Here is a 16,075-nt window from a genome sequence, read left to right as displayed (position 1 = left end):
GTGTAAATCTGCTAAAACATTAGGAATTCTTTCCGGTGGACAATACAGTGGCAACATCTGTTCTGTGATTCAATAATTAGGTATTATCATCTCAACAACTTGACTCGTGTTAAAAAAATATTTATGAGAAGTCGTAAACCCCAATTTTTACAATGAATAATGAATGATTTTTTCTACGAAAATGTGTTTTTGGGCCATTGATGGTTTGGGCAGAAAATATTGAATAGCCTTCTGCAGAGTTTATTTATTTGGGACGTTCCTATTGTATTACAATTATTATTACATGCATTGTAGCTTGTGACTTTAAAAATAATAGAAATAATACGTAGGTAGTGTGGAGAGAACTTTTACTTAATTTTTGTTAGTAAATTTGTTTAAAAAAAATATAGGAATATCCTTCAATAAAAATGTACGACTATCATAATATCTGTATTGTATGTAGGTACCTATTATCATTTCCATGGCAATAATAATGTGAGTAGGGAAGGACAAACAACATAGATTGAATCGTTTAGAATAAGTAGGTACTAACAAATTAGGTACCTGTGTGTCCAGTGCGGACATCTAATTATCTTAGATGGTGTTAGTCATAGATTATTAAATAAATACGGTGGTAGATGTATATTACAATAATCGTAACCAAAGCATCACCATTGTAACATAACATGCATACAATACAATATTAGTCCTTATAATGTTGAATATAGTAGGTACTAACTAATGACAATTTTATATTATTCTATAAGAATCGCGCTTAGCAACCTGAGTTTCACCTTCCGACATGTTTTATCTTATATAAATGAAAATGACACACCATTGGTAATTTTATTACAAATAATGCTATGTTTACGTTGTTTGGATGACTTGAAACTTTTATTAGATGTAGGTACGGCCTTATGCCCCTTATAGTGGAGAAGGTTCAAAATAAATCTTTGAGAATCCTTTAAAGCTGTGTGGATAGTGGATACTATCCATGGTTTTATCCGATTGATTTCTCAAGACGTATGCTTACATACTGTATTCTGAAAGTTAAAAAGAGAACTAAGTAGGTATTTAGGCTACGTACTTTTTCCAACTTATATCTACCCAGTACAAATGAGAACTCTGCCATTATTGGTACTTAGTATTGATTTTATTTTATATTATTTTATAACTTTCTTGATAATCTAAGTTGTTTGTTCTGCCAAGGTGCAATAATTGCTAATGCTAATTGGGCAGGAAATAACTATGTTCAACCAAATCGCTTCGGATAATCGTATATTCCACCTGCGTGAGAACGAGTTTATGTGAATGTTATTTTATAAATTCTTGGTATAGGTAGGCACTTACTGTTTTTTCTAATACTATTTCTTTATTTTTTAAACACTATTTTAATACTATTTCTTGATGTTTGATATTCTGTGCTCGTATTTAAATGGAATTTGTAAAATTTTCTATAAGTACGTAAATAATTTTTTAATTTGAATCTATAAGGTACTTATGTGGATATGTTGTTTGTTATGACTAATTAATTACAAACTTATCTATCTCAAATGAGACAGTAATATAAGTTATAATCAGTGACGAGTGGTGGTAGAGGTATCATGCACTGGTTATAGTGGTAGATAAAGTAATAATAAAGAATAATACAATTTTTGACGGTATACTTTGTTAAAACAAGATTATTTCGCCTGCGGCGCTGACAATCCTTACCAACCTGCCCAATATAGACCCACGTAAGAAGTTTAAAGTTTATTGTTGCATTTTTATATCAAAAGTACGTACGTACGTAAAGAAAGGATTAGCATAAGTACTTAGTTTCGGAAAATTATACAGCGTTCCTGTTCGTGAAATTTTCCATTTCGAGCACTGACTACTATCATTGGGCCTGATGGCCTCGTGTAGGTAGATACTGTTACAAGAATAGTAGTATATTATTTGTGATACGGAGTTAACGTAAGGTCGCTACAGTGACCTCCCGTGTGGGGAGGCAGGCCATGCGCTGCATAGGAGTGGCACATTATAAACATTATAAAGTGGCACATTAAAAATATGGCGAACGAATGAAAGAATTATAGAAAAATCTTTTTTAAAAATAGTCGAAGCATTAAAATTCCTGACAACATAACTATTATTGTATTGTTAAACATTTTATTAAGGCAGTTTATCACACAAGCAAAATTTTCCCGAGGGTGCCTCAAAACCTACCAAAGCTGTTTTTCACGTATCTAAAAGCACCATTGTTTGGGAGTAGGTTACGTGGAAATGGTTCAATTTTCAGTATATGTGTATATCAATTTAAGATTGTTGGTGTACTTGTTTTATTAAGGTAAGTATAATTGAAATAAATAATGTCATGGGTAGGTTAATCGGTACCTCACAATATTGCAGAAACTAAGAACACAAGGGGATGGCATTCTCAGTTTGCGGGGGGACATGCTCGTCGTAGGTCAAAATTGAGTTTTTATTGTATTTTCAAACCATGATCCTGGACACTCCTTAAACGTTGTAGATAATCTATTTATATAATTTTGAAGCCTTATTATCCCTTATATTTATTTTAAACATTTGATGACTGCATAAAGTATTTTTGTTACATAAAATAGTATTCTTTTAAACCTCTCGCTCTAATGTTTTAGAATATAGTCATATTTCGGTACATAACTGTGCAGTGGTGTTAAGATTTTTTACGTTTATTATTTTTTAACGCATTTATAAAACGATTAGTATAATTTATTACGAGATAATTTTTGTAAAATATTCACGATAAAAAATTATATTGATAATCTCTGTGATCCCAAATTTGACAAGAATTAGGCATCTATCTATTATCTAATCTAATCTATATATTATCTCGTAATAAATTATACTAATGGTTTTATAAATGCGTTTAAAAATTAATAAACGTAAAAAATCTTAACACTACTGCACAGTTATGTACCGAAATATGACTATATTCTAAAACATTAGAGCGAGAGGTTTAAAAGAATACTATTTTATGTAACAAAAATACTTTATGCAGTCATCAAATGTTTAAAATAAATATAAGGGATAATAAGGCTTCAAAATTGTATAAATAGATTATCTACAACGTTTAAGGAGTGTCCAGGATCATGGTTTGAAAATACAATAAAAACTCAATTTTGACCTACGACGAGCATGTGGGCCGTTAAGGGCGGAACTTTGCCTAGGGGTGTCATCGAGTTGATATGCTGGATATATCAAAGTACCGATATTTTTGACGGCCCTATGTACGAGATCATTGATGAATATGACGGCTTAAGATTTACCAACAGTCAACTTCTAAGATGGCCCGGCCACATAGTGCCTCATGTTCAACAGTCTAGAAAGAAAAGAAAATGGAGTATGGGAAGACCATGTCTTCGGTGTCTTGATGGCCCGTAAAGAAATTTCCGAGTCGTCTACTGGAGAAAGAGAGCCAAGGACCGGGTAGATTGGATGGGTCTTCTTAAGGCGGCCAAGATCCACCTCGGGATAAAGTGCTAAAGAAGAAATAAATCAAATCCAATAAAGAAAAAAAAACAATAAATATAAAATAAATATTTATTACCCGCCCAGTTACCGAAATTCTGTACTGCATTACCTATAACTAAGTATAAACGATTTAGTAATGTTTTCTATAAAACTTTGTGTTAGTCAATTACTGTGTATACTGTATAACAATATTACTTATACGTTATTATACATTACCGAACTTAAAATTAAGATCCAAATTGGATTTTAGGGCCGAGAATTAAGTATGTATATTTATATAATAATGTCGATATTTGAGCAAAATTTATTTGTTTCGGTATTTAAGCAAATCAAAAAATGCTAGCAGATGATAACGTGATAATTTTTACGCATAAGGGAAGTGAATCATTCATATAAATCAGTGATTCACAACTTTTTTTTTATTTTCAAGAATCTTGGAAATATCCTTATCCGAAGTATTCTTTCCAGGGTAAAACATTCTAAATTTTCACATTTTAAATTAGTGATAAAGTAGGATTTAGTGTAGGTGCATCAAGGATGGACATAAATATCTGCGTTCGTATATTCTCTCATATTATGACCCATATATTGATTCCCAAAATAAGTGAATTAAAATGTTTCTTTCCTAGGTATATCACTACTAATATTTATAAATTAATAATAATAATTTCATTGCAGAATAAATTCAGTAGCACATTTTAAAATTATTTTTGAACAAAAATGTATGGTATTTGTTTTGAATATTATTTAATAACTGTTGACTACAATGTTATCATTTCGAAATAATGAAATCTATACGATTCGATGCCAGTCTACCCTTACCGAGTCGCACATCTAAACTCCGACTGCAACACGTCAAATATGTCGGTGTAATTTTGTTCGTATTAAAAAAAAGACGTTTAATTTAATGTACTTCCACAAACGGCTGTTCGAACGCGACATTTTATTTTGAAAAAACAATTCGTGTCGGAAACAACAAATTTCACCCGACATGGGGCGCAGTATAATACCTAAATATCGAACCAACACATGTGAAGAAGTTGCTTTTTCATTCATGTATGACATGACTTGCCATTCGAATATTCCGACTAGCTTCACGTTATTTTTAAAAGTAGGTAGCAAGTTATATCTACTTCTTGCGAAACCCTGGTTGCGAATCACTGTTGGAAATATTATTAACATTATTATTATTTACGAATGTACAGTAAGTATACACAACCAACACAATTAATTATCCTTATACAGTCAACAGTCAACAGTCATTTTTGCGGTAATCGGAATGCATACCATTAAATATAATGTAATAATATGTTATATTATAAGTTATGACGTTATGAGTGTTGTTATGACTTATAAATTAGTTGTATGTTATTTTTAGTGAAGACTTGTCTCGTTATCGCCTAAATTTAATTTTACGATTAAATTAATGACAATGGAAGTGATTTTTGATCGAGTTACAATTGGTGATATAAAAAAAATATACATAATCCAACAACTTGTGGGCCGGAATGCTGTATAAAGGTCGAATTTGGCGTATCTTTGCGAGCTTAGCCTAGATAATTTCAATTCAATTTTCATAATATTTAATACATTATAGACAAATAAATTATGTACTGTAGTTTGTAATCGACTAGTAATTCTTGGGAAAATTACAACATTTTTTATTCCGTATTTGACGTCTTGATAATATAATAATTATGTAAATATTCATATTTTGTAAATTTTATATTTCAGGTGCAATGTGAAATGAAATATAAGAAATCTAGACCTATTTTCATGCCACTTCAAAAACAATTGTATCATGCATTTTTTAATAAGATTGTATTTGACTTTACTAGTTCTCTATAGTTTGAATGATAGTTGCGAAGGTCAAAACGATGCTAAATATTATAAATGCCCTTTTAAATTTGATAAATATAATCGAGATTCACATTCTTGTATAAAAATAAAAGGTCCGTCGACATTTTTTGATAAACACAATGAGTGCGCAGGAAACCGCTGGAAACCTTTGTACACTTCCTTATCACTGGGATATTTTCATGTTGATAAAAATGTATTATATTGGACTGACTATATAAGACTTTATGAAAACGGTCCATTTATTAACTGGTATATCGGAGACACAAATATTGGGCAACCAGTAGAAGTTTTGGAGACAGATCCTATTAATGGGTCTAACATGTGTGCTGTTGTCAACATAACATCAGGCCGCTTCCATGCTGCAGGATGTAACGAGAAATATAGTAGTGTGTGTATTACTTCAGGATCAATCGATAAAAGTGGACCATCTCATATATGTCCTTCTGCATCTCTGTTATTTAAATCACCAATGATAGCATGCTTAAAAGATATTACAAAAAATAATATAGAAAGTGGTTCAAAGACTTCAAAAAAAGTTAACTCTTTATGCACTGAGGAATCGGGATATCTTCTGCAACATGGATATATTTACTCGCAATACCCAGATTTAAAAAATGGCCGAACGAGCTTCATTGAGTATCCAATTGGCATCAAAGGTGGCACAGATGGACCCCGCTGGCAGCTTATCCCGTATGGTAATTACAGCAAGGTAAATTAACATTTTCAAAACCCTCGCTCACTAAATTATAATATGATAAGTCACACATCTAAACTCCTCTCAACTACAACACATTAAATATGTCGAGACGTTTTAATAAATTTTATTAAGGCTTCTTATCGAAAATACACAATTTTGAAATACCTCGGAAAACACACATATTTGAAAAAAAACCTAGATTAAAAAATAGGTCAAGTGAGAAACGAACCGAAAATCTTTTCATTGTTCGGGTGACTACTCTATCCCCTTAGGCCTAAGGGTCGTATGCATGAGATTCCCAAATACTATATAGGCTATATTATAGATACTGTTCATTTGTATGCATGTGAGTGCAAATGTAATCTGTTGGTTAGCGACGTCACGATGTGGCGTCATAATGTGCCATGGCGTCCAAATAATTGAAAACTTACAAAATTTCATTCCCCGACCATTAATTTAAAATTTTGAAATTGTTAAAGTGTCTGAAAGTGTGCGAACGGTACCATATAAATTTATTAATTATACTAGAATAATTATTATGAACTTTAAATAATTTATCAGTTATTTTATCACATTTATTTTATAATAATTCTACTGTACGAAATGATAAAGTATTGTCAGTAAACATTTCCATTTGGTTGCAATACATACATATTATGATTAACTTCACTTCAATCACTTCTATTAAGAGATGTCAAAACAGAATAAGAATAAATGACAGAAATGAAAATGGATTAAGATAATAATATGTAATGATCTCTGTATAATATTATCATTTATACCAATCACCGTATGACACAATTTATATTACCAGTATATTTGAGATTTGTTCCTTGTTTATTACACTTATCTTACAATAATTAACTAGGTAGGTAGGTACCATAATATTTTGAAGAATGCAGAATGCTTCCGATTGCATATTTTAATGTCAGATACAGCAGTAGGTACCTATCTTTGGGGTCGTTTAGCGGAGGAATTTTATCGTAATCTTACGTAAATCCATCTTATCTCTCCATGATAAATACTGCATTTTGTAAGCGAAATACGAGGCATTGTATCAGTTACCTATTATCTAGATTATAGTCTATGGATCAAAATTATACGTATTTTGTAAACAGCATGACTAGGAACTATTTTTAAAGTTCGAAAATGTTTTACAGAGTCTACAAAATGAACGGGGGCCTCAAGCAAAAGTTTGTTGTAATTAATGCATTATTAAAATTACATTTAAAAGTGACATGAAGCAGCCATTTTGATTGACGTGTGACGTCAGATTGCTTACGTCACAAACAGTGCTATACGCTATATGGTGGAACATCGGTTAAATAGCTTATAAAGAATCTCATATATACGGCCCTAAGCCTACTGACCTGACCATTATTCATGCGAATTAAATATCATATACGCGCTTTGAGATTATACATGATACAAATTTTGCCAACTTGGCAATACGCTAGCGGTACATAAACCTGCGTCCATCGCATACCGGACAATGTGCTTGACCAATTAAAAAAACTCCTACAACTACAATACTAATTAAGCTGAAGTGTTATCTCAAATTCTGGTATTATTTGTGAACACATTATTATTTTGAAATTATAATTCAGGTTTATACCTAAAGATAAAGGTTGGAATACCCCGAGCCTTAAATACAAAAGTTAATTTGCATGAGTCATCAGTAAACTGATATGTCAAGTGATAAAGATAGATTTTATAAAAATATTTTCAAAAAATATTTTTATTATATGAAAAACAATAACAACAAACCTGCGAAATGACAGAATTAGGATGAAAAATGTTTAGAATGTAATAATATTTGCCTTTGAAACGAGACAATCGTTAGAACGCTTAATAAGTAGGTAGATCTTTGCCTGAGAAGAAAATAAATAATTTTACGAAATTAAGCTTAGCGGAAAAATACTGTTATTCCACGCCTGTGTGACTTAAAGAGAAAGGTCGTGGCCGACGAACCCTTATTCGCCGGCGAGGCGAGTCTCGATAACTGAGAAACCAAAGTGCACGTACCCACCAATATTTTAATATTAATTCATAACCTTGGTCTATAAACTAAGTGACATCATCCCTAATGATAGAAAATGTACCTGTAACATTCTGATGATTCATTATAAGATAAACTTTAATTATGTATCTGTTACTTCCATAAATGTCTTTATATGGATTGTGTAAAAAAAAATAAGTACCTAATATTCAATATTCTGTAGTTTTAATGAAAGTAAAAATAAACCTCTTGATATGTACCCCTTCATATCATTTTATTATAAAAATTGATTTTGAGGTATAATTATTTTTAGATTCCAAACGGCAACTGGAATGATCTCAATGAATTTTCCAGCGTGAGTATCAACGGACTCGCGTTCACGGTGGGCGAAGCTTTATATAAGTTTACACATTTCCTCTGCGAATACACTCCAGAGTTTCCGAATATAACAATGCGCCTTCATGTGGAAAACGGGTTTAGCTACGGCAAAGGTGCGTGAAAACATTTCTAAATAAATTCTATTAGTGTATATATTTCATCATGTATTTTTCATTAACCACCCTAGCAAAAAACAAGTTGTAACTTTGTCACAGAATAACTCTTACTCACCCACTTTTAGAATGCTAAACATAACATTTTAAACGACGGCTTCCCAATCTGATGCCCGCACCCCTGATGGTCCAAGATAGCATTTTAGGAGGTATGACATCTTCTGGGGTATGAATATATCAATAATAATACCTCGTAGTCCAGTGTGTATGGCGCAGGCCTTTCATCCGGGAGCTCCGGGCTCGATTCCCGCTGAAGTCACAATATATTTTTGCGATGTTCTCAAATCCTGGGTGTTTGGGATTGTTTGACTTATATTACTAACTACGGCACTGTTTCATTACACTACTGTTATTGGGTCACATGGAGTGTTCTAGGGTTAAACAGGATATACATATTGTATAATACCTATATATATGTATTTTTTTGTGTAGACAATGATTCCGTGTCCTCATTCCATTTGTAACGACATAGTTATGTGAATCTGGATTTTTCTTTTGTTAATTATAACAAAATCACAAATTCTTGAATCAAAATCTAGCAAGATTGTTTCACGTTTTGTTATATTATATTCATGAATAAGAAGCGGGAATACAAAGAAGTCATTTCGTTTTAGAATTACAATTGGGATCGATTTTAATGTTTAATCTTTTTCTATTTGCTCAGTTGATATTCGCATTTTATGCACTGAAAACCCTTTTTTTTTAGTAAAATGTGTTTACCCATAGTACTGTAGGTATATAGAATAATATATGGTTAAAAATAATATAATATTTATGATTAGTATTCGATAGCTACTTTTGTGAGAGGATGAGAACATTGATCGAACAATTCTGAGTGGTGCAGGTCATTCGGGAACCATTTTTGAAAATCTCTTCACATGTAGTTATATATGTCTGTTAAAAATAATATAGTCATTACACCTGTGTATTGTTTAATTTGACCAATGAATAATGTATAAATCGTAATCTCTGGTCATTTTTCAATCACAAGCATTCGGATTTGGTATTTTTCCTTTATTATTATAATTATATGTAGTATTGTAATTGAAAAAAAAAATATAAGTATCGATGTCAATATTTATCGTATGGTTCCCTATTTAATTATGATTTTGTACTAAATTTACAGACTAATATACAGATAAAACATGCTGGGACTGTACATTACGAATATAATATATGTTTTAAATATCTACATAATATTATCAAATATTTTTTTTAGCTAACCATAAAAAAGTCCTGATATTAAAACTAGAAGAGAAATATAGTTCAAAGGAATCTGAAATAGCATGCTTTACAGATTCAAAAACATATTACCCAACTACAGTTACCACAAAAATGGTGGAAACCACTCAAGATGGAAATCAATTGTTTGTAGAGGGGACAGACAATGGATATTATTGGTGTCTGAGACTCAACAGTGTTTCCTACAAAGCTCCCGAGTCAAATAAAATTTTATTTTTACCAAATGAAAATCAACTGGACGGTGATAAAGCATATTTGCTGCAATTTTCCAAAGAAGTGGGAAAAGAAAAAATTCAACACGTTATAAAAAAACATTTTCCATCTGCAAGATATAAGAGAATGTATTTAAACAATTCGGTCCTGATACATTCAAGTCCTCCAACATCAACTATTCCAGATGAGTACTCCATCATATACGAACGAAACCTTCAGTACTGCGAATCATTGAACGGTATTCCACAAACAGATATAGGTGAGTGTTTTATGTTTAAGTATTAAATTAATTTAAATTTTTCACTTACGAGTAAAAAAACAAAAAATTGATTTAGCGGCCATAACATAACTTGCTGAACTCCAAAAAAATAACTAAAAATATTCGTAAAACAGTTACTTATTTAAAAATGTGTCATCTGAAACACAACTGTTTCAAGTCACGTACAGCAAATGTCTCAACTCTTCTCTACCTGCCGCAAACTTCCTATGCTTCTTTCGTTTACCTATCTATACAAAGCCTAACCATGTCAGTTTAGGCATCGATTCTAGAGTTATCGGGCGTCTTACAATCTTGAAGCTATGCCTGTCAAGTAGAGTCACCCCACCTTCCTGTGTGAGGTTCTTAGCTAAAACGGTTTTAGTAACGTTATGGTTAAAATGAGTTATATAATATTATTGTATAAGATTATTTAGAATATTCTGAAAGTACGCTAATTAAAACTTCTCAACTCCCTAACCTCATTAAAATATTAAATATATGGTTTTAAATATTTTTGTTATTTTTATATAGGAAAATCTTTTTCGGCAGCAACATGTGATGGAGATTATAATGTTGGAGCATTTTGGAAAAATATTCAGCATATTACTACACCAGAATACTACTCTACTACCACTGATGAGGGTAAATTATATCATTCAATACCTGCAGTAAGTACCTACTTAACTATTGCAATTGTAATGATTATGAAAATATTATCATGTTTTCCATTAGGTACCAAATTAACCATATTTACTGTCCGGGGGGTATCTCGCTTTTAGGAAATATCAAAGATAAACAAGCAGACGTAACATTGCATTAACACATCAATGGAATGTGAGTGTACTGTCTTTTTGCTTATTATGTCTGCATTGAAATTAGTGTTTTCAATTGCCGACAGATCACGCTTTTCAAATCAAATTATCTGATAATTCACATTTTAAAATAAAAAATATTTTGATCTGACATTATTTTAGCATTATTTGTTAAATAGAAAAAATGGAGCTCTTTTAAAGACTATTATTGCTGGTATCAAATTAATAAATATTTAATGATTTGTTCTCTTTACCCCGACCCGATTAAAATAAACAATTCATTGTCAGTTTTTTTTTCAAATTTAGAATTGTCGTTTACGTATCATAATCTCATTCTTTCTAACACATTTTGATATGTTTTATCTCATGCGTTACAGATAAATCGAGACAAATGTATAAGATATTATGAAATTGTAGAAAAATAGATCATTAATGAAGGAAATAGCGAATCCATTATTAAGTTGAATAATTGATTTCTATTTCAGATTCTTCCACAGGTACAGACAATTATAGACAGGATGAATACAACTTTAAAATCACCAGTAGGATTTGAAGCTTTAAGTTCATCTGCTGACGACTTTAATAGTATTCTGAGTCTTAAGCAGGGATACATTCCACAGAATGCAGCAAAAACTTTTGATCATCTATTGGATTCGTATAAGATGCCTGAAAATGATACATTCTTAAAAATAATAAATTCGAACATAGTTGTATTGGTTGCCAATAGGAGAGCGCCACGTCCTGTAATTGGGATACGAGTTAAAGAGATTGGAGAAGGAGGCTTCGATAATGATACCATACAACCAATAACAGAAGGTAGTATGTGTCGATTTATTATGATTTTTCTTATTCGTGACTGTGTTTAATGTACTTTTTGACAAATGACCATATATCGTGGGTTAGTGTCAAAAGACGGTAAGTCGAAATTTTAGGTATTTTGGGATTAATGATCAATAATATGTAAATATCTATGTCTAAGTGAGAAGTTACTTTTTAAAGTACCTGGCCATATTATTGATAAAAATTTGTAACTGCTGATTATTCAATATAATATGGTCAGGGAAAATTTTGTTAGTCGATGATTACCGATATCTTTGGGTTCAATTTTTGAACCTTTAACGAATATCTGCACAGTAAATGTCTTGTAAGACCAATACGGTATTCTTATATAAAAACCGGTAACAAAATATAGCGTTCAGATTCAAAAGATATTAAGTATACCAAAATTTCGTAACTAGGGATCTGTACTCACAAATTAGGGTTTTAATGAAATAACTACTAATTTTCAACGCATTTCTCCATCTCTGGAAGACACACATAATAATTGTGAGTTTCATTATAGTAGATAAATTGAATCATTATACGATGCATGATCTAACTTTTACGGAAATAACTGAAATAAACCACAGCGATATATGACTTTCGATGATTTGATTCCAATATGAATGCGCAGTGAATTATCAATATTTGTAAAATCCTTGACTCTCAAAGGTTGAAAAGAATGACCGTCTATCAATAAATAGTTATTTGATAAGGTGGACTATTATTATCATGAAATAATAGAATATACTGACCAATCAATTAACGAAGTCTAAATTTATTAGGTTTAGATAAAATAAATATTGATTTTGGAGATGACACACTTTAAAATGGCTTTAACATGTTTTTGGGATTTACAAACTTTTGGCAGTAACACTACAATATTTGGATCGAACTTTTCTCTTCAATATCAACTTTCTGAACACAGGTGTATTGGACGATATTGATTAATTGGGTGTAATATTTTCCTCAAAACTAGCCTTTTTAAGTCAGCGACAATGACATATTATGACAGCGACACACGATACTGCTACTATTGAGTGTAGTTAGTGCCGTCTAAAAGTATACTTAGATACTTTTCATTCGATACTGACTTTCTTTCTGTGTCGATACCGATATTTTGCTATTATTTTCGGAAAAAATCATTTGATTCTGATACTTTCTTGTCGAACTATATTTTGATACTCCTCTTCCAATATGATGGCCCTAGGTGCAGTGCCGTGCTCCACTGTGATGTGCTTACCGAATCTACAACAGAGCAGTTGTGTCGCGTGTCGATGTTGTATTATTATCAGAGATCGTTAAACATGAAAATGTGATCTTTAAACTTAACTGTGGAATATGTATCATATTGTCAAATTTTATAATACTCTACAATATTTAATGGACTTAAATGGAATAGTACAGAGCTTGAATCCATTAGAATTTAAATTCAAATTCCATCAAGTACCTTCGGTCGAAAGTATTAATATTTAATATGCTATTGTGTTTGATTTTTTCTCAGGTGACACATTTGACGACTCTAGGGATGCAATAACTGCTACGGTATCTTCGAATCTATGCCACGGCACCAGTGATAAGTTATCTTTTGGAGTCTACAAAGATGATTCAGCATTCCCAAAAGAAAATAACAATGACTGGCAGGTGAACAGTCTAGTGCTAAGCATACTACTTGACAACAAAACTTGTTTCACAAAGATGGACTATGTCGACATACATTTTCGCCCTTTCGACAGTCAACAATCGAACAAAAAGAAAGCTTGTGCTTATTGGGATTTTGACCACGGGAATTGGTCAACAAATATGTGCATCCTATTACTTCCAGACAAATTAAAACCCACAGACACTTGCAGATGCTACCACCTGAGTAACTTTGCACAAATAATTATTTACACTGATACGGAAATTGAAAAATACCATAAAACTGCTTTGTCTAGTATATCATATGTAGGTTGTATTCTTTCATTGATTGGCCTCATTATAATATGCCTCACTGGCGTGATATCACATACATGGCGAGCAGAATTTTCTAACAAAGTATGGCTAAATTTATCAATATCAATAGCATTGCTTATTATAACGTTTTTGGTTGTATCCATAATAGATTTTTCCAAATTTAATCCATCAGTTTGCATTAGCACTGGCGTTATTTTGCATTATGCATTATTATCATCATTCTCGTGGATGTTTTTATCGGCCTTCATGTCTTACAAAAAGATTAAAAGAGTATTTGCAAGTCACGTCCCATATAGGCTTTTGAAAGTCTGCATAATTGGATGGCTTGTCCCTGTTTTACCGATTGCTCTTCTATTATTCATAGACTCGGACACGTACCTCTTACAATTTAAACAGGGGAATACACAAATGGAGTTTTGTTACCCGAGTAATATGGGTTATTGGTGGACAGTTTTTCTTCCCGTAGCAACTGTTGTCATGGCAAACACAATTTTATTTAGTTTGATAATGTATAACATTTTCAAAAAATCTGAGATTACAATTCACAGAGATAATAAATATTTTTTCAAAAAGGTCTCAGTTAGTTTTTTAATGTTTTTTCTTTATGGGGTAACGTGGTTGTTTGGTCTCTTCTCTAACAATATTTTCTTTGCATATGTATTCTGCTTTACAGCGACGGCGCAAGGATTGATACTGTTCGTTTTCTTCATAATTATTAACAAAAACACTAGAAACATATGGTATACATATTTAGGGGGCAAATATAGAAATTTGGTAACGAGCTATGAGGGGACTAATACAAAAAGCAGCTCACTGGAAGGCCAAGATACTATTAATATGACGGATAATTTTACAAGCCATATGTAATTTAATTGTTTTTTAAGCGAGTTTATAATCATTCATTTAAAATTTAAATATTAGTGTAGTGACCTGCACATTCATTCATAATAATTCAGTGTCGATTTATATATTACAAACTAAGTCAAAATATATTTATAGTGTTATTCTAGCGGTTCCCAAACGGTAAGTTGTGATATATTGATTTGGCATGCGATTTTTGCATATACCCAATTGTATACAACGGTTAGTTATCCCTGATCTATATATATATAATGTTCATTATATTGCTCATTAATAAAAGTATTTAACATGCATACATATATGTCATATTATTACCCTATATTTTTGTGTTATACAAATAAAATACAAATTAAATTAAAAATATGTTGTAAAGTTTTAATAGTTATAAAAGAAACCTAATCTCTTACTTTATTTCCACAGATATTTTAGAAAGTTTAATAGTAAACTATAATATGCATACACTTATTAATTGCTGAACATTGAAATATAATAATATGTACACATCACTACCTACTTTACTTTATTTATTTATTTAGAAAACAAAACATTGTGAACATATTCAAAATTCAGTACATTCACAACTAACATGAAATTTACAATATAACAAATATTACTCTCACAAGAGAGAAGAAGAGAGAATAAAAACATAAACAATTTTATAAAGAAAAATAAAGTTTCAAAAACAAAATACACAGCACATCACTGAAAATACCTATGTCAATATATTATGTTTATAAATGTGTAGGTCTTATTAGGTATATGGGACATAGCCAGTTTTGATTGTTAACTACTGATATATTAAAAGCCCAAAAAAGATGTGCGGCAACAGCAAAATATATATCAATCCTATTTTAACTTAAATTTTCACATGCCAAAATTATCAAATACCCATTACACATTATAATTGCTCCGTAAAATTAAGGAAAACAAAAATGCTTCTTTAACAATAAATCTTCCATTCCCCTATAATATAATATGTAGATGTATATGTTACGCCGAATGTGCGAAATTGACTATTACATGAAATGGGCAAAATTTTGCCTAAATCATGAAAAATGCAACCCCGTTGCCTTATTCATGAATTACACAAAATATCTGCCGAGTGCGTGAATTTGGCAGTAATTTTTCTGCCTAGTTCATGCATTGGATAAATTAGATAGTAGCGCTACGGTGGTGTTTTTTGCAACTAAACTAAATGTGTCAAATAATGCTCATGCATTGGTCAAAATTTACGTATATTATCTATGGTCAAAATAGATGGTCGCGCTCCGGTGGTATTTTTTGCAATTAATCAAACTAACCAAATGTGTCAAACGTCATTGATTATAATAT

The 16,075-nt window shown here is 31.3% G+C and overlaps 1 protein-coding gene across 1 annotated transcript; it reads left to right on the top strand.

The window, feature by feature from the left end:
• The first annotated feature begins 4,697 nt into the window (after positions 1-4,697).
• Positions 4,698-15,248, top strand: LOC147064721 (uncharacterized). The gene is made up of 7 exons (XM_085958006.1): positions 4,698-4,774; positions 5,209-6,043; positions 8,344-8,521; positions 9,801-10,295; positions 10,827-10,963; positions 11,593-11,923; positions 13,431-15,248. The coding sequence occupies exons 2-7, from the start codon at positions 5,276-5,278 to the stop codon at positions 14,747-14,749; spliced, it is 3,228 nt and encodes a 1,075-aa protein (XP_085814132.1). The 5' UTR covers positions 4,698-4,774; positions 5,209-5,275; the 3' UTR covers positions 14,750-15,248.
• Positions 15,249-16,075: the final 827 nt, after the last annotated feature.

The sequence above is a fragment of the Rhyacophila brunnea genome, unplaced genomic scaffold, assembly GCF_057557595.1.
Source record: "Rhyacophila brunnea isolate RB1 unplaced genomic scaffold, BYU_Rbru_1.0 scaffold_7, whole genome shotgun sequence".
Taxonomy (NCBI): domain Eukaryota; kingdom Metazoa; phylum Arthropoda; class Insecta; order Trichoptera; family Rhyacophilidae; genus Rhyacophila; species Rhyacophila brunnea.
Note: the sequence above shows the minus strand (reverse complement) of the source record. Positions and strands in the feature narration are given on the sequence as shown.